General features: G+C 37.1%; 1 protein-coding gene across 3 annotated transcripts in view; it reads left to right on the top strand.

The window, feature by feature from the left end:
* BTRC (beta-transducin repeat containing E3 ubiquitin protein ligase) overlaps positions 1-22,367 on the top strand; it is a gene marked incomplete at both ends in the record, with an annotated part of 164,247 nt that extends 141,880 nt beyond the window's left edge. For all 3 annotated transcript variants that reach the window (XM_084245064.1, XM_084245063.1, XM_084245062.1), the window contains 10 exons: positions 423-654; positions 4,282-4,468; positions 10,238-10,334; positions 11,584-11,721; positions 12,184-12,302; positions 13,720-13,969; positions 14,451-14,569; positions 15,703-15,813; positions 16,457-16,535; positions 22,206-22,367. In XM_084245064.1, coding sequence (XP_084101190.1) covers positions 423-654; positions 4,282-4,468; positions 10,238-10,334; positions 11,584-11,721; positions 12,184-12,302; positions 13,720-13,969; positions 14,451-14,569; positions 15,703-15,813; positions 16,457-16,535; positions 22,206-22,367 — 1,494 coding nt within the window. The remainder of the gene's footprint in view (positions 1-422; positions 655-4,281; positions 4,469-10,237; positions 10,335-11,583; positions 11,722-12,183; positions 12,303-13,719; positions 13,970-14,450; positions 14,570-15,702; positions 15,814-16,456; positions 16,536-22,205) is intronic.
* Positions 22,368-23,224: the final 857 nt, after the last annotated feature.

The following is a 23,224-nucleotide window of genomic DNA, read 5'->3' as shown; positions in this document are numbered from 1 at the left end:
AAATTATTCATTGACCTTTCTTTGCTTGGAAGATTTCTTACTTGACTATTAAAAATAAATTGTGAGTAATTATATAAATGTCCAGTAACTGGTGAATTCAAGAAAAAACAAATTAATTTTCTTGATTAATAATTTACCTGCTTTCAGCTTTTGGTTTTCACCTGTGTATTTCCAGATAATGTCCTCCTGTGAACCTTGGGAAATGAATGCTTAGTTGTCCTTAAATATTCCTGATTTACCAGCTTACTGTGTTATTTATTTATTTATTGTGACTTTTCAGTAATTGTTATTCACAGTTACTAATAGAATAACAGAGTGAGCTCTATCATATAGACATAAAAAAATGCCACACCAGAAAATTATATTTCCTTCATTTTCAGTACTTACTGTTATATATTTCTTTTAATCTATTCCTTCTACAGACAAAACTTGCCAATGGCACTTCCAGTATGATTGTGCCCAAGCAACGGAAACTCTCAGCAAGCTATGAAAAGGAAAAAGAACTGTGTGTCAAATATTTTGAGCAGTGGTCAGAGTCTGATCAAGTGGAATTTGTGGAACACCTTATATCCCAAATGTGTCATTACCAACATGGACACATAAACTCCTATCTTAAGCCTATGTTGCAGAGGGATTTCATAACTGCTCTGCCAGGTATGTCTGTGGGTGTTTGTAAGGCATTAATTTGCCTGGAAGCTATCTGACAATGGTAATGGTACCGGCTCTCAGCTAGACATGTCTTTTATAAGTCCTTATTCTGATTGACTTGATTTTTTTCAAAACTGGGTCCTTTAATCACACCTTTTTAGGGTATAAATACAAAAAAGTCTAACTTGAGTTATTAAAGGAGATCCTTTTTCCTGTCTTCTCCCTATTTCATGCCCTCCTATTCACCCTATTTTTTACCTACACATAAATCCAAGTAAAATCTTTTCTGAGGTGTTACCTAATTTAATGTGTGTAATTTACAACATATCTTAGTTTCAAGGTATGTTAACTTACCTACTTAGATTTGGTTTTCTGTGGACATTTAGCAACAGACTAGGTTATAGGAATGAATAAGAAGCATGTTTAATTAAGTATTTTGAAAGAAGAGTAATTCAGCAGCCTTTTTATGACATTAAATATGTAAATCCCTGGCTTTACAATCTAACTGTGCTCAGTTACCAACTAGCTATTGTAAACTCTGTGTGTGTGTATGTGTGTGTGTGTGTCTCCACATTTAAATAAGTATATGGCCACTTAAAATATATACATAATTACACTTAAATACATACACACACATACTGACTTAATCCTTTTATTTGGAGGGTGTTGTTTACTAAATGCTTGATGTGACAATCTAGGACACTACATAGGCATTAATATTTAGGGAAATTGCTATCAGAAAAATATAAGGTTCTCTCATATATGTTAAAAGCTTATTTAAAAAGATAAAAGTAGTACAACGATGCATGAATCTCATCTAATATATATCTTGGGGTTTTTTTCGGCTTTTTTTTCCTGGTTATTGGAAATTTAGGAGGAAACATTATAAAAATTCCCAGAACCCCACAATTCAGGGGAAACTACTAATGTGCTATTGTATTTTGGCATATAGTCTTCCAATTTTTTCCTCGGTGTGCATATTTCCCTCTAAAGCTGTGATCAAAAGGATTTGTAACATTTTTTCTTGTTTTATTCTCGGAATGTGTTTTTCTAAGTGCTCTTTTACAACATAATTTTTTATAGTGTTATATATTCTTTATAACAGTTTTAACCCCTTTATGGAACATTTAGGCAGTTTGAAAAAAATTTTTTTCTATTATAAACTACAATACTATAATTGATCTTTTGGGCATTCTAGGAAAAAAAAATACCAGATATGGGGTGGTTACATTAAAAAAATTAAGAACATTTTTAAGGCTTTTAGTACATGCACCAACTATCCTAGGAAAAACATTACTTATGCCCTCCCCCAGAACTGCACTGTCCTACTTTACTTAATCTTTGCCAGTGATATCTTTTTTTAAAATTCATTTCCCAAACTTGGAACTTAAATTGCCCTTTAAAACAAAAGAATGCCTATTTATATCTTAGAAATAACTTTTTTTTTTTTAAGATTTTTATTTATTTACACAAGAACTGGGATACAGGCCAGATTCGTGGGAGGGTGAGAGGATTCACCAGAGACAGAGTGGGGAATAGAACAGGCAGACTGACCAAAACACACTGCTGAGGGGAGCAGCGGGCGAGTCAGGAGAGGTCTGCCACGCCATGTGGGACCCCCACCGGCTGGCCGGGACTGAACCAGCGCTGTAAAGACTGCGGACAGCTTCACAGTGCTGCGCTCAACTGCCTGCGCCACCAGGGGAGGCTCGAAATAACCATTTTTAAGCTGAGTTTGTACCTATATCTTTTGTTAAATAGATTCTACCCCCTCTTTACTCATTGGATTTTGTTTTAGCCATAGGCAAATAGTTTTCTTTGTGCAAACAATCTGTGTATATCTCATTACCGTGTTCTCCCCAATCACAAGACATGCTACTATCTCAAGCAAACACCACTAAGAATTGAACAGGAGCCTATTAGACCTGGTGTATCCTTTGCCTAATACTCATCCCTCGTGTGTATCTGCTGGCCACTTTATAAGGTATTAAATCATCAGTTTAATGCTTTATGGCCATTTTAACTTAAAAACCTACACCATCTGGCTACATTTAGTAAACCAAACTACTTCAAAAAGTGCCTGTAATCCATTAATGTAATGGGTTTGTTTGGAGTGTTAGGTGAAATTACTTCCAAAGACTTATTATAGGGACATAGTGAAAGATCAGTAGCAATTTGATGGCAACCATTAAAAACACAGGAATGCACTTTGGAAACTTCTGATGGTATGGGAAGTTTTAATATAAAGATGTAGAAATTGTACCATCATTGCTTTTTGCATGAAGAGCTAATTATTATATCTTTAATTGGTTTATAAGTTATGTTCTTTTACTAAGAATTAGGTGATGGATGCCTCCATCTGCTTATGCTTTAATATCAACATGTGATGCCAGCCAAACAAGATTCTTTTAATGCATTTTTTCCCAAATCTGCTGAGAAATGTGACTGATATTCATACAATCTTTATAATTAGAATAATGTTTAAGCACATTTGGACTGTTGCTAATGGCGTCCAAGTGTGTCCTTATATGATTCAGAGGAAAGGCACAAAATGAAATTTGCTATTCTCTTTCCTATTTGTTAAGTTTGTGCCTAAGGGAGTTAGAGTAAAGGAATACTCTGCACTATTTAAATCTGTAGCAAAACTCTGATATGTAACCTGTAAAGAGAAATAACTTTGAATGTTTTTTGTCTCACTTGTGAATTAGAACAGCAGCAAAAGGGTTTACTAGTGCCATCATCCTGTTTTATAGGATCTATTCCTCTGAGGCCTTAATACAAATTTGGGTGATAGAGAATATTGACCAGGAAACTCAATCTGGTTTGCACAGCACAGGAACTATTTCACTGTTTTACCTCTGTACATCCTACAAAATAGTTTCTGAAATTCTAGCCAAGTGACTGTTGGTCTGATATTTTTTTGACTTTGGTCAACTGTCATTTAGGTTTTATAGCAACAGCTATTCTCAAATATAGGGTTGGTTGTTTTGGTTTTTTTTTTTTTTTTAACTCCTTGAAATTAAACTCTTCCTTGAACTTAAACATACCTCTCTGTCATTCCTCTTGGGATGTTCCTGTACCAATTTGTATTTCTTTCTCTCCTTTCTGCATGCCCAAAATTCTATAACCCAGCACATTCTGACTTAGTGCCTCTCCCCGAGTACATTTAAAGGATATTTCTTTTACTGAACAGCTTTGGAATTGCAGCAGTAATAGAAACAGAATGAGAAATGGACCTAATATAGAGATTTGGGGGGGTCTGAATCACAGAGTTTGAGATGCCATCCATAGAACATCCCCTAGTGCTGAAATCCATATAGATAGATGTGAATTGTTTTCTGGATTCCTTTTTATTTTTAATGTCTTGGGGGTTTGCTGGTTGTTAGCTTTAACTTCCTTATCTAAAGGAAGATGGAAAATACTGTTCATTTCTGTAATCTTATGGAAAAATTATTGATACTCATTTTACCCATCTCTGTTTGAAAAAGAAACTGGACCACACTAGGGACAGGGATGTGCCTTCATAGCAGAATAAATGCTGTTTTGTTTTAAAGGATCTTTTGTTAAAAAAAAAAAAATCATTCACCACCACCACCTTTGTTCTTTTTCTTTGCCTCCTCCCCTCACCAAAAGCTCGGGGTTTGGATCACATTGCTGAAAACATTCTGTCATACCTGGATGCCAAATCATTATGTGCTGCTGAACTTGTGTGTAAGGAGTGGTACCGAGTAACATCTGATGGCATGTTATGGAAGAAGCTCATCGAGAGAATGGTCAGGACAGATTCTCTATGGAGAGGCCTGGCAGAACGAAGAGGGTGGTGAGCCTTTTAACTTTCTTTCTTTAGAGCTTCAGGATCTGGCTACGCAAAGTTTTTGGAATATTGTATAAACCAATTGTAAAACCACTTATTTAATACAGTGATTTTGCTGGTTTATAATAAGAAAATGTAAAAATACTTGTTCATGTACTTTTCTTCTGACCACTATTATATGATATAACAATGTGTTATACTGCTTTGAAAAAAAAATAATGGAAAACTAGTCAGCCCTCCTATTGAAAGCATTCTGTTCTCTGCATTCTCTGAGTAGAAATTGGTATCCTGAAAAGAGGCAACTTATAAGAACAGTAGATGACTATATCACACAGAAGCCATCAGATCCAACTTTCCCCTAAAACAAAAATTATTTTGCTGAAGATTTATTTTTCTTTTTTTTTTTTTTAAGATTTATTTATTTTTATACAAGAACAGGGGTACAGGTCAGATGCACAGGAGGGTGAGAGGATTCACCAGAGACAGAGCGGGGAACAGAACAGGCAGACTGACGAAATACACTGCTGAGGGGAGCAGTGGGCGAGGCAGGAGAGGTCTGTCACGCCATGTGGGATTCTCGCCGGCCGGCCAGGATCAAACCCGCACTGCAGAGGCTGCAGACAGCTTCACAGTGTGGTGCTCAACCACCTGCACCACTAGGAAGGCCTGCTGAAGATTTCTTGCTTTTAACCCATGCCTGTACTGTTTTATCACCTTTGTATTCAAAAATTATTTTTATGCCCAACTAGAATAAGAACCCTAGCTTATCAGAAACTATGATAAATCATTGTTAATGATTTATTAACATTAAATCATTGTTTCTTCTTAAGATTCTTATCCTTTCTTGAGATTTTGCTGCATAATCCTGATTCCTTTAAGGCATTGTGTAGTTAGCTGTCTAAAAAATATCGCTGATGTTGTTCTTGTAACATTTCATTAAAACGTCTAGAAAGGGCCTTCCCGGTGGTGCAGTGGTTGAGCACTGGGTTGCGAAGCTGCCCGCAGCCTCTGCAGCAACGGTTTGATCCCCAGCCGCAGGGCGAGGGTCCCACATGGCGCGCAGACTTCTCCTGCCACCCGCTGCTCCCCTCAGCAGTGTATTTCATCAGTCTGCCTGTTCTGCTCTCCGCTCTGGCTCTGGTGAATTCTCTCACCCTCCTGCGCTTCTGACTGTACCCAGTGCTTGTGTAAATAAATAAATCTTTTAAAAAAAAAAGTCTGGAAGATGCCTCCCATATATAATTTTCTCTCTGAAGATGCCTCTAACATGTCGCTCTAAGAAAGCTAGGTCTAAATATTTCAGAAATCAAATAACAGAGGCATATTAAGTACTTTAGTTGGTAGGTATGTCCCAGCAGGTGTGTATATGCTCAGTGATAACCTGAGCAGTTAATTTTATGAATTGTTAATCTTGGATCATAAAGAAATGTAAAACAGTTAAGAATGAAGGATCATCTTTTCTTAGCAATTTTCATAAAAATGCAGTAGTTTCCCTTTTTTGCATCTTTGAAATTCATTAATACATAATAAACATTACAACCGCTAATATTCTACCAGGAGATTTCTGTCATTCTGTATATTAGGAAGAATTTTTAATTTTTTTCTCACAAGTTCAATTAAAGGAAACAAATGCCAGGCAATTCTTTGACTACATAAAAATTGTTTAAAATTTTTTTTGTAGAAGTCAAAGAATATCTGTATTTCCCAAATATTTTCTTATTCTCACTTACTCCACTGTGTGTGAAAAATAGAAATCTTATCTTTAGCGTGTTTCATACTTTGGAAATAAATTCAAAAACAAGTAAGTATATAGTTGTACAACATTCAAAATCTACCATTTTGCTAAGTGTCAGGACCAACTTTAGAAATAGATCAGGCAGAGCCTCCCTGGTGACGCAAGGGGTTAAGTACCACACTATGAAGCAGTCAACAGCTTCTGCAACATGAGTTCTATCCACATGGCGCAGCAGACCTCTCCTGTCTCGCCCGCTGCTCCCCTCAACAGTGTATTTCAGTCTGTCTGCCTGTTCTGCTCCTGGCTTTGTCTCTGGTGAATCCTCTCCCCCTCTCCCTCTGCATCTCTGGCCTGTACCCCAGCTCTTGTATGCATAAATAAATAAATCTTAAAAAAAAAAAAAAAAGATCAGGCATTGCTTACATGGGAAAATTTTAGGGCAGCTACGAATAATCCTCTGGGGGCTGGGGGGTGACGGAGAGAAAAAAAAGAAAAGAAACTGTCCTCCAAAGAACTCCTCACCTGGAATTTCACTTATAGAGCATCATTCCCATAGCTATAAAGGTTTTGTTTCCTGTTAAAACACACTTTGTTCCCATTTGGACTATAAATGACAGTAAACTTTTCTCAGACATAGGGAGATTACAGTCCTTTTTCAAGGCAGGAAGAACAAGAAGTAGAAGGGCAGATCCTGCCAAATGTGTGTGAAAATGCTAACGATAAACGTAGGCTCTCTAATTTTGCTTAGGGTTGGCGGTAAATCTAGATCTGTTAAGTTAGTTAAAGGGGAGAGGACCTGTCAGTTCATTGAAAAGCTAACTTTTGAACCCTTTAAAAAGGTATGTGAAGGTACAACTGAGGAGTAATTCAGAATTCAGTATTGTCTTCTTCATCACAGAAACCCACACCTGCTCCATTGAGTATCCTTCAGCGTTCTAATTATATTCCTTTGCCTTTAGCCATATTTATCACCTTACTTTCATATAGCCCCATGAAATTAACAATTATTTGTCTATCCTGTGAAGACCTTCAGTATCCCCTTGACTTTCTGTGGCTGTTTCTATTTTTTGTTTTCCACACCCCTCCCTCTGCTTCCATTTTTACCTGAGTCCTTTCTTCCTGTTTGTTGGCTTCCCCAACTTTAAAAAACAAAAAATTAATCTATGACCAGTTTCTCACTTTCTTTCAAGTATCTCGCCAAACCTACGATGAAACCAAACCAAAATTTTCCTCCAACCAAAAATAAATAAGTAAATATAGTTTCTAATAAAACATTTGGGTTTAATAGCTTCTTCTTTGCTGTTGTAGTTTATATCAAGATGAATTTGACAGTCTGCCCCTAGGATATGAACTCTGTCATTTTCTCTTGAATAATACTAAATGTATTTTTTTTTTTAAGATTTATTTTATTTATTTATTTATTTATTTTATTTATACATAGAAGCACTGGGTACAGTCAGAAGCGCGGGAGGGTGAGAGAATTCACCAGAGCCAGAGCGGGGAGCAGAGCAGGCAGAAGGACCGAAGTACACTGCTGAGGAGAGCAGCGGGCGGCAGGAGAGGTCTGCGCGCCATGTGGGACCCTCCTCCAGTGGCCGGGGAGCAGCCGGGGATCGAACCGGCACTGCAGAGGCTGCGGGCAGCTTCGCAACCCAGCGCTCAACCGCTGCACCACCGGGGAGGCCCTAAATGTATTTTTTTTAAGATTTATTTATTTATGCATACAAGATCTGGGGTACAGGCCAGAGGTGTGGGGGGGGGTGAGAAGATTCATCAGAGACAGAGTGGGGAACAGAACAGGCAAATTGACCAAAGTACACTGCTGAGGGGCGCAGCATGCAAGTCAGGAGAGGTCTGCTGCGCCATGTGGGTTGCTCCCTAGCTGGCCAGGAATTGAACTCGTGCTGCAGTGGCTGCGGATAGCTTCATAGGTTGCGTCTTAACCCTTGCGCCACCAGGGAGGCCCAATACTAAATGTATTCTCTTTTCAGTAATGGTAACTCTTTAAAGTATAATAAAAGATCACTTGGGAAAAGTCCATTTTCTTAATCAGCAGATCACATTTTATGATAACATTCTGAATTTAATGTTTAGCATTTATCATGTACTCATACTCTCAAAGGTACTAGACATTTCACATAGAAGTGGTCCCTGTTGTCAAAGAGCTTCCAGCATAAAAGGTTTTGGCTTTACAGTACAGACATAGACTAAGAAACCAGTTTTTAACAGCTAGCTACCCTTTTCTGGGAGCTTCTTTGATTTTGAAGGAATTCAGATCTTTATAGGAAAGCATGATAAATACAATGGAATGGAAAATGCTATCAGGTTTATGTGATTTCTCTTTACATGTGATATAGAGATAGTTTTATTGCATGTGAAAAAAATCCTGGGGTACCTGTGTTCAATTGCTAGAGATTAAGATTAAAAGGACCATAATCTCTAAGGAATGTTGGGTACTGAGAGACAACAGTAAAGATTACAGCCTCAGATGTGTGACTTAAATTCCAATCCTGGATCTACTTATTAGCTTTCTGACCTTGGGCAAGGAACTTAACCCCTCTGACATTTGATTTATCTGCAAAATGAATACAGTGATTCCTGCCTCATCAAAAAATGTTGGAGTTGAAATTATTAAATCATAATTATTTACCAGATTTAGAATTCCTTCATTCAGAATCTATTGTTTGCCTGCAATGTGTTTATAAAACAAGATGGTTTAGAAAAGTATACCTTTAAGTCAGAATTTTTTCATACTGTGTTGTTTGCACACTTTCTTTATATGGGTATATGATGTTTCTTGCTCCTATTAGTCCCTTTTTAAAAACTCTTATTTAGCTTCTCCATTGCAGATATCCCTATCTGTGTTAACACAGAAATCACAGCCAGCTACCTTCCTGATAGGAAATTTTCTCAACTAATTTTCAAGGTGTATAATAGGAAGAGGGCAGGGGAGAAGCGCTCCTGGAGACATTGAACAATTAATTATATTGTAATGGAGCTATAGAGGGAGGAGTGGATGACTGGCCCAGAGAAAACATGATTTCTCTGGTGCCAGGATTACACTCAGAGGCATTTCTGTCTATCTCCACTTTGCAAGGCACAGTGCCAGTGAGAACAGCAGTTAGTACACCCATAGTGGGGTTTACTAGCTTCCACACCGTGTTTGGTGGATTCTTAACTTCAGGATGAGGAATTAAATTTTTTACCCAGCAGGAAGTGATTGCCACTTACTGATTTTTTTTGGTAGCAAAGATCTAGCTTGGGATATGAGTATTCCAGATATGTGCTGTCATGAGGAAGGAGATGCTGACAAATGTTGCTCACTGGAGTCAAGGAAAGCCAATAAAATGCATGTTTGTATGTACGTAGCCAGGAACACACCTGTGAAAGCCAGTTTCATGCTTTAGACTTGGCAGCTCAGTGCTCTTAGGCATTTCTTTACATCATCTTCCATACCTTCTGCTAGATACTCTTATAATCCCTTTGTTTTCTGTAGAAAAGAACTGAATTGCTCCTTTTATAGCCTAGCTACACTGATCACCAGCAGCCTGGTGAGTCACAATACACCTTACCCCACGTAAGTGAAGACTAGAAAAAGTGGGCTCCATGACTGAAGCACTACTGCTGTCCACGATGCAGGTCTCCACTGACACTGGCACAGCTTTTTACTCAGTGAACAAGGAAGTCGCTGTGGCCTGTGCTTAATCAAAGGTAGGAGTTATCACTAACAAAGTTTTCAAAAGAGACTGTAACAGAGGTCTGAGGGCCTGATAGATTAAAATGTTCCTGAAGATTTGATCCAATAATGTTCTACAGTAGAAATCAGAATGTTTTATCCAAGAGTAAATCAATTATGACTGAGTTCCTTAGATCCCGGAAAGTTTCCCCGATGCAGGACTCCTAAAATAGGGCTTACCTTTATACCTCTCCAAACTGGTCATGAAGATGATATGGAACATAACTGAAAACACTGAAGTATGAAGCTCCTTGTAAATGTGTCATAATATGATTTTTATTGGAAAATGTTTATTGTTTTTTAGGGGACAGTATTTATTCAAAAACAAACCTCCTGATGGGAATGCTCCTCCCAACTCTTTTTATAGAGCACTTTATCCTAAAATTATACAAGACATTGAGGTAAGAATCTATGTATATTTGGGTATTTGCCAAATATTAGAGAAATGTCAGCATTCTTCAGTAACTGCATTGTTACAGCAAACCCATTAAGGCTTATTGATGTAGATTAAAAATAAATTTCTTTACAAGGGAACAGGGTAGGTAAAATTTAGTAAATAACCAGGAAAAAATTTTGAAGTTCTTGAAAATTGTTTTACAGATAGATAGACAGATAGACAGACAGGTAGATGAAAGAGAGGAAGAATGATGTCTTCATATAATAGCAGTGAGATTGTTAAAGTTGCATTTATAAACTGATACTTGAGTATCTTCTGAGTTGAGTCACCATGGAAATTCACAGGCAGAACTGGCTACCACATATGTAAGAGCACTGAGCACATAACGTCACTTGACTCATAGCTTGCCCTCTGTTGATGAGCAGTCTCTTTCCAGCAGATTTATTATTTAATTGAATGAGGTATATGCAGGAAAATTCTAAAAAATCTTTTTTTTTTAATAGTCCAAAGTCTTCCCCTCCCCCCCACACACACACCTGTTATGCCATGAATACATAGGAGATAGGTTCCAGCAGCTCAGGCTCCTTCCCATTGGTTCTCACAAAATGTGCAGGCTGCTACTTCAGCTGAACCCAAATAACTTTCTCTTTGGCTTCCTTTTTTTCTCCTGATCATTTTCTTTCATACGTTTCAGGAAACTAGCTCAGCTCTTCAGAGTGGCTAGTATACGTACATTAATTTTACTCGGCAAGAATCTTGCCTTTTGTTTACAACCATGCTAGCTGCATGCTGGGTAACATTGTAGACTCTACCAGTTTTGCCACGGTGACGTGTGAAGTTTCCCTTTTTGAATAGTGCCCATCCTCCCAATGTCTACATTACCACCTTTCTTGTAGATTACCACTTATGTGGCCGAAGATACAACTCCATGCCTTCTAACAGGCCTAGAGAACCTACAGTGGGGACTCCCCCTTTTCCTTTGTGTTGATCATTTTGGTGATTTACTGAAGATAGCAGTTCCAGCCAAAAAAGTAGAAAATCTTCAGTTACCTTGTAAATGGGAAAAAAATTTTTTTTGGAAAATTTTTTATAAACTTTAATAGTGGATTTTGAAAAGCATTTTCACTTTGCTCTAAGTGCTGTGTATCCCATAGAATGAAGCATTGAGCATTTGTCCTTGGTTGCCAGTGAAGGTCACATAAGAGTTTAGTTCTGGTCCTTACCTAATTACTCTTACAATTCCTTTTTCTCAGACAATAGAATCTAATTGGAGATGTGGAAGGCACAGTTTACAGAGAATTCACTGCCGCAGTGAAACAAGCAAGGGAGTTTACTGTTTACAGTACGATGACCAGAAGATAGTAAGCGGTCTTCGAGACAACACAATCAAGGTAAGGCTTCTTCAGTTGTGGGAAGGTGAAAGGAGCAAGGGAGGGTAACTACATTCATAAAATAATCCAAAGCATAAACTCTAAGCATTATTTCCAGTAAGTAAGAGTTTTAGGTTATTTCCAGTCGCAAAGCCAAAATCATTCCTTAAAGGACAGATACCTGCTTCCTCCTGCCCAAAAACATAACATACACATGAGTAGTCCTAGGGTTAAATACTCTTTTCTTGAAGTGCACTACTACTCTTGTGGCCCTCATATAATTATAGCCTGTCCCTATTCATTCACGAAAAGGATAAGGTCTGCATTTGTATTAAAGCCACATATATACATAGATGCTTAGAATGCATTCCACACTACTCTGGGCTTTGATTCTTTGGGAGAATCAAACACTTAATAGAACCAACAAGTCTCTGCAGCACCCCATTATCATAGTGATCAAAAGGATCTTATTTGCCATCCTAGATCTGGGATAAAAGCACATTGGAATGCAAGCGAATTCTCACAGGCCACACGGGTTCTGTCCTGTGTCTCCAGTATGACGAGAGGGTGATCATAACTGGATCGTCGGATTCCACGGTCAGGTAGAAAATTTCAGATGATCTTTTGAACTAGTTTACATTTTTGTACATTTAAGAGACCACGTATTCTATTTTAATTTGGACAAATCATCTATAATAGAAACTTGGTAAATCTTTGCATACCTTACAAAAACCATCTCACAGGGGAATGGTGGTTATAACTGTAGTTCAGGTATGCATTATCTCCTTTAAAATGTGTACAGGTGAGCAGTGCTTTCTCTTTGCCAGCCCCTCCCCTGCTGTCCCTGCAGTTTTTAATTGCAAGCTTCACTCAGGGAGGGGCCTTCAATTTCCAGAGGCGATAGTGATTTGATGACACAGCCATTATGCTGCTGGAGTCCAGTGTAGTTTGAGTTCTGGGCACCAGCAGCACTGCTGGAAACCTCTGTTAGGAATTTTGCCTTAAGCTAAAGGATTTAGCAAACACAATGCATCAAAAGTAACTTTAACAAAATAGAAAAAAAAAAAAAACAGTTAACTGCATTGTTAGATTCTCTGAAGTCAAATGTTTAACATTTCGAGTTATCCTTCTGTGATTATAAAAGGTAGTTCCTGTTTCATGTCTTTTGACTTAAAGGCATAGCAAATTCATTTCTTATAGTTATCGACATTTAACATTTACTGGTGTGTGTGGAGTGCCTCAAGGAAGCTGAAACATTATAGAAGCTAACATCTTTTATAGGATAAGGGGAAAAATAGCTTTTTAAAAAAGGGGGTTAAACTAGAAAAAGAAAAAGAATGTGTTATAAAAACCAAAAGCAAATACCCAAATAAAGTATATCCTCACACAAAATTCTCAAGCTATCCAAAAGCCCCATGCTCTGTGTTAAAACCTGTATTTACAGTGGGATAGCTATCATTGACCCCTACCACCTCAAAGCACAGAAGTAGGACCTTGACCTGTGTGGTGAAATCTAGCTCCAGTCTACAATACCAAGTCATTTTCTTAGAGAAGCTTTTTGGCCTATATCCATTCTAGTTCCTGGCAGCTATCCCTGGGACACTGGTACTGCTGTTATTAGAGTCCCAGTTTTAAATGTACCTCATTAATGATAACAGATTGAATGTCAGATGTTCTCTTCTAATCTTGAAGTCTGGGCGCAATTAGGAGGTGTTGGTAGCTGCTACCTTATTCTTGCCTCCCACAACTTGCCCACAATTCAAGTAGCATGTCTTAAGGGTTTCATATTAGTAGCATCCAGTCCCCTTTTCCCACTCTTCAGCCCAACCATCTATCTACCACTTCCTCATGACCCATCAGTAAGTACTCTTTACCTCAGCTTAGCCTCAAAGCTATAAAGAGTGGGGTATAACACTATGAAATGGGGGTGGGGGTGAGTACTGCAGAACATAGCAGTAATAATTATAGCATGATTGCCACCAAAATTTTAGATAATCTTCCTAATGTTGTTTGTTCCAGGGTGTGGGATGTAAATACAGGTGAAATGCTAAACACATTGATACACCATTGTGAAGCAGTTCTGCATTTGCGTTTCAATAATGGCATGATGGTGACCTGCTCCAAAGACCGGTCCATTGCTGTATGGGATATGGCCTCCCCAACCGACATAACCCTGCGGAGGGTACTGGTTGGTCACCGAGCTGCCGTCAATGTTGTAGACTTTGATGACAAGTACATCGTTTCTGCATCTGGGGATAGAACTATAAAGGTAAAAGGGCATTTTTGCAGTAAGCCCCCTTATAGTAGGCGAGTTCATGTGAAAATTTGATCAAGAGCAATTTCATATTAAACCTCAATGTAGAATGAGTAATTAACTCAGATACTAGTCTTTGTGTAAAAAGATAATGAATGAGACAGGTTGTATGAAAATTTTGGTTGTATGTTTTATTCCTATAAATAATGGTGAGTGTGAGGACAGGAGTAGATGTATGTTCAAAAAAACATATCTATAAGACCAGACTAATCCAATGTGAGTAAATTAATTTGAGGACTTCTCATGTGATAACAGCCAGCTACAAATTAGCCATTTATTATTATGAATAATGTTTCTCATATTTTTGGTTTGTTTTGAGAATTTGACTTACCCCTAGTAGTTCAGTCCTGTTTTCTGTTTTTCCAAGACTCCAGTTGCCATAAATTTTACTACTTACAGCACTAAATCACCTGCCAAATGCTGATTTCTGTTTCAGGTATGGAACACAAGTACTTGTGAATTTGTAAGGACCTTAAACGGACACAAACGTGGCATCGCCTGTTTGCAGTACAGAGACAGGCTGGTCGTGAGTGGCTCATCTGACAACACTATCAGGTGATCAGCAGGTGCCTTGCCCAGAAGGGATCATTATTACCCTGCCATTCATTATTTGCACATAGATCAAACAAATCTTTCGCTTATGTTTATATTTTTCCTTTCTATAGCTTCTTATAAGGCCAAAAGTTTGCCCCAAGCAGAGGCAGCACAGCAAAGCTTTTTGTTGAGGTGTTTCCTCCCTGTAATAATTTTATCACCAGGTAGACCTACTTAAAGGTACTACTTGAATGAGGAAGTCAGCAAGATGGATAAATAGATAAGATTGAAGACCCTTCTTCCTTAAATTTCTCCTGTTTACAGTTGAAAATTGCAAATGAATAGCTAAAGGCCTTTTCTCTCTACCACTGTTCAAAAAACATTTTTTAATTTAACTCCCTGCATTTTGTTTTCTTAGTATCACATACATTGGTCAAGGAGCTACCCAGTCATTGAAATTAATGAAGAACTTACAAATCAAAGTGATTTTTGTTATTTTCATAAAGATGAATGACACAGATATGAATAGAATTGGAAGATTTTTCAATTCTCTTCAAAAAGGATGAAAAAAACATTTTTTAAAAAAGATAGAGCTATTTTTAAGGAAATTTTCATTCCTAGAAATCACTTAGATTGATTAGAAAGCATAAATTTCTTAAATTAGTATGAAATTAAGTTTTTGAGGACTAACTTTGTGTTTCTATTATATGAGACAGATTGTTCTGGGCAGGGAGTAAAGTGTCCTCAGTGAGGTGGATGTACTTTGCTGAGGACAGGACGTCACTGACACCGCATCACATTCTTACTGGCTTTTTCAAGAAGCATTACTTTTCTTGGCTTGGTCATTTCTTTCACAGGCATCTGTGTGGATTGAACTCAGCCTTTTTATGTCTTAGAGATCCTAGTTACAGAATTATATAAAGCATTGTGCTTGGAAAATATATACTATATTTGAGCTTAAATCACTCTTTTTTTCTTCCTGAGTTATATGGCAGAAAGGAAATAAATTACACTGAAAGCAATACATCTTTGTATGGATGTTGATTTTGTAATTTTTTTTTAAGATATGAAGTATATTATTACTACCTTCTGAGCTTAGAAAAGAAATATGTAAGTCTTGGTAAAAATTCACTTGACTCAATTTTCTCTTCCAGATTATGGGACATAGAATGTGGTGCTTGTTTACGGGTGTTAGAAGGCCATGAGGAATTAGTGCGCTGTATTCGATTTGATAACAAGAGAATAGTCAGTGGCGCCTATGATGGGTGAGTTTGCTAACAAGAGTTAAAGAAAATGTACATCTCAGTCATTCTTGCTTTAGGATGTTCAATATAGCCCTTCCTCTTCTCTAAAAGAATTTATATTTCACGGAAAGGATCTGATGCATTATTTCTCATGTCTTATCTTTGTATTCACCTCCAAAATGTTCTTTGCACTGGTTTGATTGCACTTGCTTGCTCACGATTTTCATTAATATTTTGGTTATTTGGTTATATTTGTCTGTTTTAACCTATAAAGCAAAGAACTGGACAATCCCAGTATAACAGGATATGCTTATGAAAGAGTGACTTATTCGAAAAACTGAAACATTGGAGTACAGTGGCTTTGGGGCTTAGTATGGTTGGATCTTGAACTTTGATCTCTTTAAGTAATTTCTAAAAGTGTAGCTCTTTTGTCTTCACTTCTTTTGTCATTTCACTAACAATGTGTTCAGTAACCTCTTCCCAAGAATGAATGTGACAACCAAGTCTCTAAAACAAAAAAATGTATTTATATTCCTGTGAGCTACATTTATCATATAAATTACATTCACCATAAGTATTTGTTGCTGTGACTTTTTGCCATTCTTCCATTGTCCTCTTAATTTTCATTTTAAACTGAGATTTTTGTCCCCCTTTTGATCTTTAGAAAAATTAAAGTATGGGATCTTGTGGCTGCTTTAGACCCCCGTGCTCCTGCAGGGACTCTCTGTCTACGGACCCTTGTGGTAAGAGCCTTGTTTGGAGGGGTTTGGGGAGCACAAAGGGGAAGAAATTAAGCATTCCTGTGCTATGGAATACAGATCTGGATTTGATGGTTAGAACCTTATATAGCCTACTACTAAGTGGGAAGGCAACCACTATGTGACGATAAAATATGTTTATATAGTGCCTTTCATCCAAAAGTGCTTTAGAGACTATATATGGAGAGGAACGTGGCAGCTGCTTAACAGCTGCACAGCAACTCTACACAACAGTTTAGTACAGGAAGTGAATAAGAATTCTGTATCCACCAGAAACAGTAGGGGGTACTTAGGGAGAGGGAACATAATTACTCAAATTGGAACCTGTCCAGAAGCTGAGGACCTGCACACCTGTGCCTACAAAAAGTGCCATGGGAATCTGCGTGGACCCCCTGGTCAGCCACGTTCTGCATCCTATTGAAGGCATGCTGCCTCCAGCAACTTGAATCCTGCCGTTTTGTTCCTCATATAACCCCTTGCCTGGACATCTCGACATTTAGGGAGGGATGTAACTTATAAGGAGGAATGTCACTGTGGAAAGCACAGCATTATTTATCAGGGTGTTCACCAAAGGCCCGGATTAGAAAATGGCCTAAGGTTAAAAGCTGCTTTCATTAAAGAAAAGATTAGGTGGGGCACCAGGGAGCACAGAATTTTTGCACAACTCAGGAAAAAGATGTGAGGAAGCTTTTGAAGCCCAGAGTTCTGAATCTAGAGTCTCAAAATTTCTTGCTCTAGAGAAGAGAGAGGTACATTTCTTTGTCTTCCTTGTTGGAATTAAAGTTCGTTTTTCAGCAACAGATGTGCTATACCTGCATGTTTCACGCTTTTTACATTTACAGTTAATCTAAGTCTGTTTTTTTAATAATTTACACACTACCAAATTTGCCCTCCTTTTTAGTGTTGTTGTATGAATTTTGCAGTGGTGTACATACCACAATCACCATACAGAGCATTTATGTTACCTCAAAAGTGATGCTCTTTTGTATCAGTCCCCTTTCCTTCCAACCCCTAACAACTATTCATCTGATTTCTATTCCTACAGTTTTTTTGTCTTAATGTCATATAAATTAAATCATAGAGTATGTAGCCTTTTATGTTTGATTTTTTTCACCTGACTTGAGATTCATTCGTATTGTTACTGTGTCCTTTTATTGCTGAATAGTATTCCATTATGGGGATGAGTCACTTTATTCATTCATTCAGTGACTTAAGGACATTTGTAATGTCTTCAGTTTTTGATGATACTGAAAATATCCCCATACACTATCAGTTTCTAGATTATTCATTGCAGTATCTAGAATTGCAGTAATTTTTTGTATATACGTAGTGTTTTCTCTTGGGTAAATATCTAGGAATGTGATTTCTAGGTCTTCTGATAAGTATACAATTGCATTTTAAAGAAACCACCAAGCTAGGGGGCCTCCCCAGTGGTGCAGGGGGTTAAGTCATAGCACTATGACGCTATCTGCAGACACTGCAGCACAGCCAGGATGAGTACAATCCCAGCTGGCCAGGGAGCTAACCCACATGGCGCAGCAGACCTCTCCTGTCTCGCCCGCTGCTCCCCTTAGCAGTGTATTTCAGTCAGTTTGCCTGTTCTGCTTCCCACTCTGTCTTTGGTGAATCCTCTCACCCCTTCCCCCCACACCTCTGGCCTACACCCCAGTTCTTATATGCATAAATAAATAAATCTTAAAAAAGGAAAGAAACTACCAAGCTATTTCCCAATTTGGGGAGTTTGCAAATGCAAAATCATTTTACATCTCCATAACAATGTATGAGAGTCCCATTTTTCCACACCCTTGATAACACTTGATATTTTCAGTTTTAAAAAACACTATGCCATTTGACTGGTTGTGTAGTGGTTGTAATCGATTTTCCCCTTTGTTTTCTTCTAGAAGTTTTATGTTTTAAATTTTACATTTTGGTGTATGACTCTCTTTGAGTTAATTTGGGAGGGTAGTACAAAGTATGGATCAAAATTTATTTCAATATTTGATTATTCCAGCTCCATTTATTCAAAAGACTATCATTTTTCCTCTAAATTGCCTTTGTATTTTTATCAGAAATTAATGTTGGGTCTACTTACAGATCTGTTCAGATTTGTTCTTTTTGTCTATCATGATACCAGTATCATAGTAACATGGCTACTGCAGCTTTTTAATAGCTTTTGGGCGGTGGCCCTTTGAATTTTCATGTGAATTTTAGAATCTGTTTGTGAATTTCAACAACAAAACAAATCTGGGATTTTTGTTGGGATTGTTTTTAACCTACATCAATTTGGAGAGAATTGACTTCTTAGCAATACTGAGTCTTCTGGCTCATGAACACAGTATATCTATCCATTTATTTAAGTCTTTTTAAACTCCTCAGCAATGTTTTATATTTCAATGTAGAGTTCTCACACACCTTTTGTCATATTTATTCATAAGTATTTCATATTTTTAATGGTATTTTAAAATTTCAGTTTCTAGATTATTCATTGCAAGTATATAGAAATACACTTTTACTTCTTTTCCAATCTGTGTATCTTTTGTTTTTCTTTCTTGTTCAATATTCAAAAGAACTACTAAAATGGATGTCCTTTTCCTGGGGGAAAAATCATTTGGTCTTCCATCATTTTATATATGCTTATCTATAGACTTACGTTAGCTATAGGTTTTTCATAAATACTCATTTATCAAGGGGTTAGGAAGTTCTTTTTTCTTTCTAGATTGCTGAGAGTTTTTATTAGGAATGGATGTTGCCATTTTGTGTAAATGCTTTTTATTTGTATTCATTGAGATGATCGTGTGGATTTTACCCTTGTTTGTTGGAATATTACTTTGATTTTTTTTTTTATGTTAAACCGAGCTTTGCATCACTATAGATCCCCTGGCTATTAAAAGGATACTAATAAAGGAATACTATGACTAGCTCCTTACCCCAAAATTTTATAACTTAGGTTAAATAGAGCAATTCCTTAAAAAATACCATCTTCTACAACTCACATAGGAAGAAATAGACAATCTAAATAGATTTGTTCCTGTTAAAGAAATTAAATCAATAATTAATAACCTTCCAAAACAGAAAGCACCGGGCCCAGATGGGTTTACTTGTGAATTCTACCAAATGTTTAAGGAAGAAATAAATACCAATTTGCTACCATCTCCTCCAGAAGATGGGAGCAGTGAATACTTCCAGATTCATTCTATGAGGGCAGAATTACTCTAATATCAAAACCAGACAAATATATTACAAGGAAAAAAAATCTAATAAATACAGATGCTCATCTCTGAGCTCATTTGCTCTTGTACAGAATGTAAAATGATACAGCCTCTATAAAAAACAAGGTGGCAGTACCTCAAAATAATAAAGGTAGATTACTATATTATTCAGTACTCCCAATTTGGATATATATCCAAAAGAATTAAAAGAACGATCTCAAAGATAATTGCATACCCATGTTCATAATGAAGCAGCATAATTCATAATAGACAAGAGTGCGTGGAAGCAACCCAAGTATCCATAGGTGAATAGAAGAACAAGTAAACAACAAATATATGTATATATATAAATACTCTATATAGATATATATACACTCACATACAGTTACGTATATGAATAATATTTAGCCTTAAAAAGAAAAGAAAAACTGTCATATGCTACAACATGGATGAAATTTAAGGACATTATAAGTGAAATAAGCCAGTTACAAAAGGACTAATACTGTTTGATTCCGTTTATATGAGAAATTTGAAGCAGTCAAATATATATAAGAAGAAAGTAGAATGGTGGGTACCAGGGAGTGGAGGCAGGGGGTGGAAGTATGAGATGGGAAATTGTTGTTTAATGAGCACAGAGTTTGTTTTACATGATTAAAAGTTCTGGATATTGATTGTACATCAATTGAATGTACTTAATATTACTGAACACAATACTTAAAAATGGGTAAGGTGGTAAATTTTATGTTACTTGTTTTTTACCATAATTCAAAATTAAAATATTTAAATACTAATGTAACAGGCAAACACACAATTGCATGACTGATATGAATTTATTAGGTAGGATTTTTTTTAACCATTTCCTTCAGATTTAAGTGTTGTGACTGTCTGCATGTTTAGTGATTATACGGTAAGGAAATTTTCTGAAATTATTTAAAAGGTAAGTAATATGCCAAATTAAGTAATTCTTAAATTTTAAAAATTCTCAACAAAATATTAGCAAATCAAAGCCAACAATGTATGAAAAGAATTATACACAATGACCACGTGGGATTTATTCCACAAGGTATGCAAACCTTGTGTAATATTGAGAATCAATGTACTATATCACATCAAAAAGCTAAAGAAGGGGGGAAAAATCATATGACTATATCAATAGATGCAGCAAAAGCATTTGGCAAAACCGAACATCCATTCATGGCAGGAAAAAAAAATACAATTCAGCAAACTAGAAATAGAGGGGAACTTCCTTGGCTTCATAAAGAAAACTGAAAATTAAGCTTCAATAAAATACTACTACAAAGCTACCAAAATGGGTAAAATTAAAAAGATCAACAGTATCAATTTGTGGGTGAAGATCTGGAGCAACTGGAATGCTGTTAGATCACAAGGGGGCACAATTTAATAAAAAACGTTTCCATTGTATTTACTAAAACTAACCATGTGCCTACTCCATGGCCCAGAAGTTCTGCTCCTAAGTGAAATGTGTACATATATCCATCAAAAGACTTGTACATAAATATCCACAGCAACTTTGGTATAGTAGCCAAAACTTTAGTTACCCTTATATGTCCACCAAACAAAAGAAAACATAAATTGTATTGTGTTCATATAATGGGATGTCAACCAACAGTAGGTAAAGAAAATGAACTACTGTTAGATGTAGTGACAGAGAGGACTCTTATACATATTGTTGAGTAAAAGAAGCTAGTACAAAAGAATACATACTGTGTGAATGTACTGAAATGAAATTCATGAGCAAAAAAAAAAAAAGATTGCTGAGGAGAGCATTGGGGTGAAAGTAATACTGGCAAATAAGGGGCAGGACAGTACTTTCCAGGACACTACAAATACTCTGTCTTGATCAGGTGGACAGTACTGCCAATGGTATGCTAGAACAGGCTTGTTGTATTGCTGTGAGAGCCAAGTGAAATTTCTATAAAATTTGCAAGCTAGTTGACCTCACATGGATAGCTTGAAATTGACCAGTGTAGGAGTTTTTACACCATGAAAATATGCAAATGGTTTTACAAATTGGGGAGGGTTAGTCGATATTTATTAGCACACTACTCATTCCTCATCAGTCATTGGCCTCTGTAGAAAAATCTTAGAGATTCAAAGGGAGGATAAACCCAGGCAGGTACTGAGGAATGTTGTCACTGAGCCTAACCCAAGGAGAGTTAATGATGTGAAGCCAGTGTGCTAACTTGTCTTAGCGCTAGTGGATATTATTTTGACTGTTTATGAAATAAACTGCACAATATTTTAATTTTCCAACCTGCCTTAATCAAAATTAAATTTTTCCTCTGTGTTCTTAAAACAGCTAAATGGTAGACAGAGAAAATTATCAGCATACCATAGCCTTCCCATAGACTCCTTTTGACATGTTGCTCAATTTATATCCTTTTGGCTTTGAATAGTTCAAAAATTCTCATTTCTGCTTTTTCAGGAGCATTCTGGAAGAGTTTTCCGACTTCAGTTTGATGAATTCCAGATTGTCAGTAGTTCACATGATGACACAATCCTCATCTGGGACTTCCTAAACGACCCAGCTACCCAGACTGAACCCCCCCGCTCCCCTTCTCGAACATACACCTATATCTCCAGATAAATGATCATATACTGACCTCATATTTGCCCAGGTATGGGGGGAAAAAAAGTTGTGTACCTAGCACTGTGCTCAGGAAACAGAATATTGGCTGTAAGGGGTTGTTGGCTCATTCAGATATCTCATGCCCTTTACCTCTCCAAGTCCTGTAAAACCAGGGCAACTAACAGCTTGAGACAGGGCTGGACTACACTTTGGATGCTACTTTTCATCAAGATAGCCAGCCTCAGTCCTAAATGATCTAGATGATCCTGGGTAGTAGAACTAGTAATTCCTGACCCATTTATTTAGTAGTAGTATTGAGGAAATGAGGTTATATCAGTTTGAAAAATAAGGGTAATGACCCCAAAACCTGTGAATTTGTAGTCCCCAAGTCAAACCATTACCTATAATAGAGACTTTTAAATTAACCATGGTGATATCTCATATGTGAGTAGAAAAATCTCCTGGTGAAATATCATGCTGACTTTTCATAGTGCTGTCTTTTTGTTGTCATTTTATTTTGAAAGGTGGGTATTTTTAATGCTTATTCCTATACCCCACCCCCTCAAAAAAAAAAAAAAAAGAAAGAAAAGAAAAGAAACCTGACCTTAGCAGTAGCTGGTAAGAATTCCATGTGTTATTCTCCTACTCAGGTCTCCTACCTCCCTCTAAGGCAGGAAAATGTCCTAAAATTCATCATATATACATATATGCACTATATATATGCATATATAGTGGTATATTCAGGTCATGCCTGGTGTCACAACCAGTTCAAATACATACATTAGACTGCTCTGGGAAAACTGCACTTGCTGGGCCTCCCCAGTGGAGCAGTGGTTGAGCGCCAGGTTGCGAAGCTGCCCGCAGCCTCTGCAGCG

This window comes from Talpa europaea, assembly GCF_964194135.1.
Source record: "Talpa europaea genome assembly, chromosome: 10".
In the NCBI taxonomy this organism is placed as follows: domain Eukaryota; kingdom Metazoa; phylum Chordata; class Mammalia; order Eulipotyphla; family Talpidae; genus Talpa; species Talpa europaea.
Note: the sequence above shows the minus strand (reverse complement) of the source record. Positions and strands in the feature narration are given on the sequence as shown.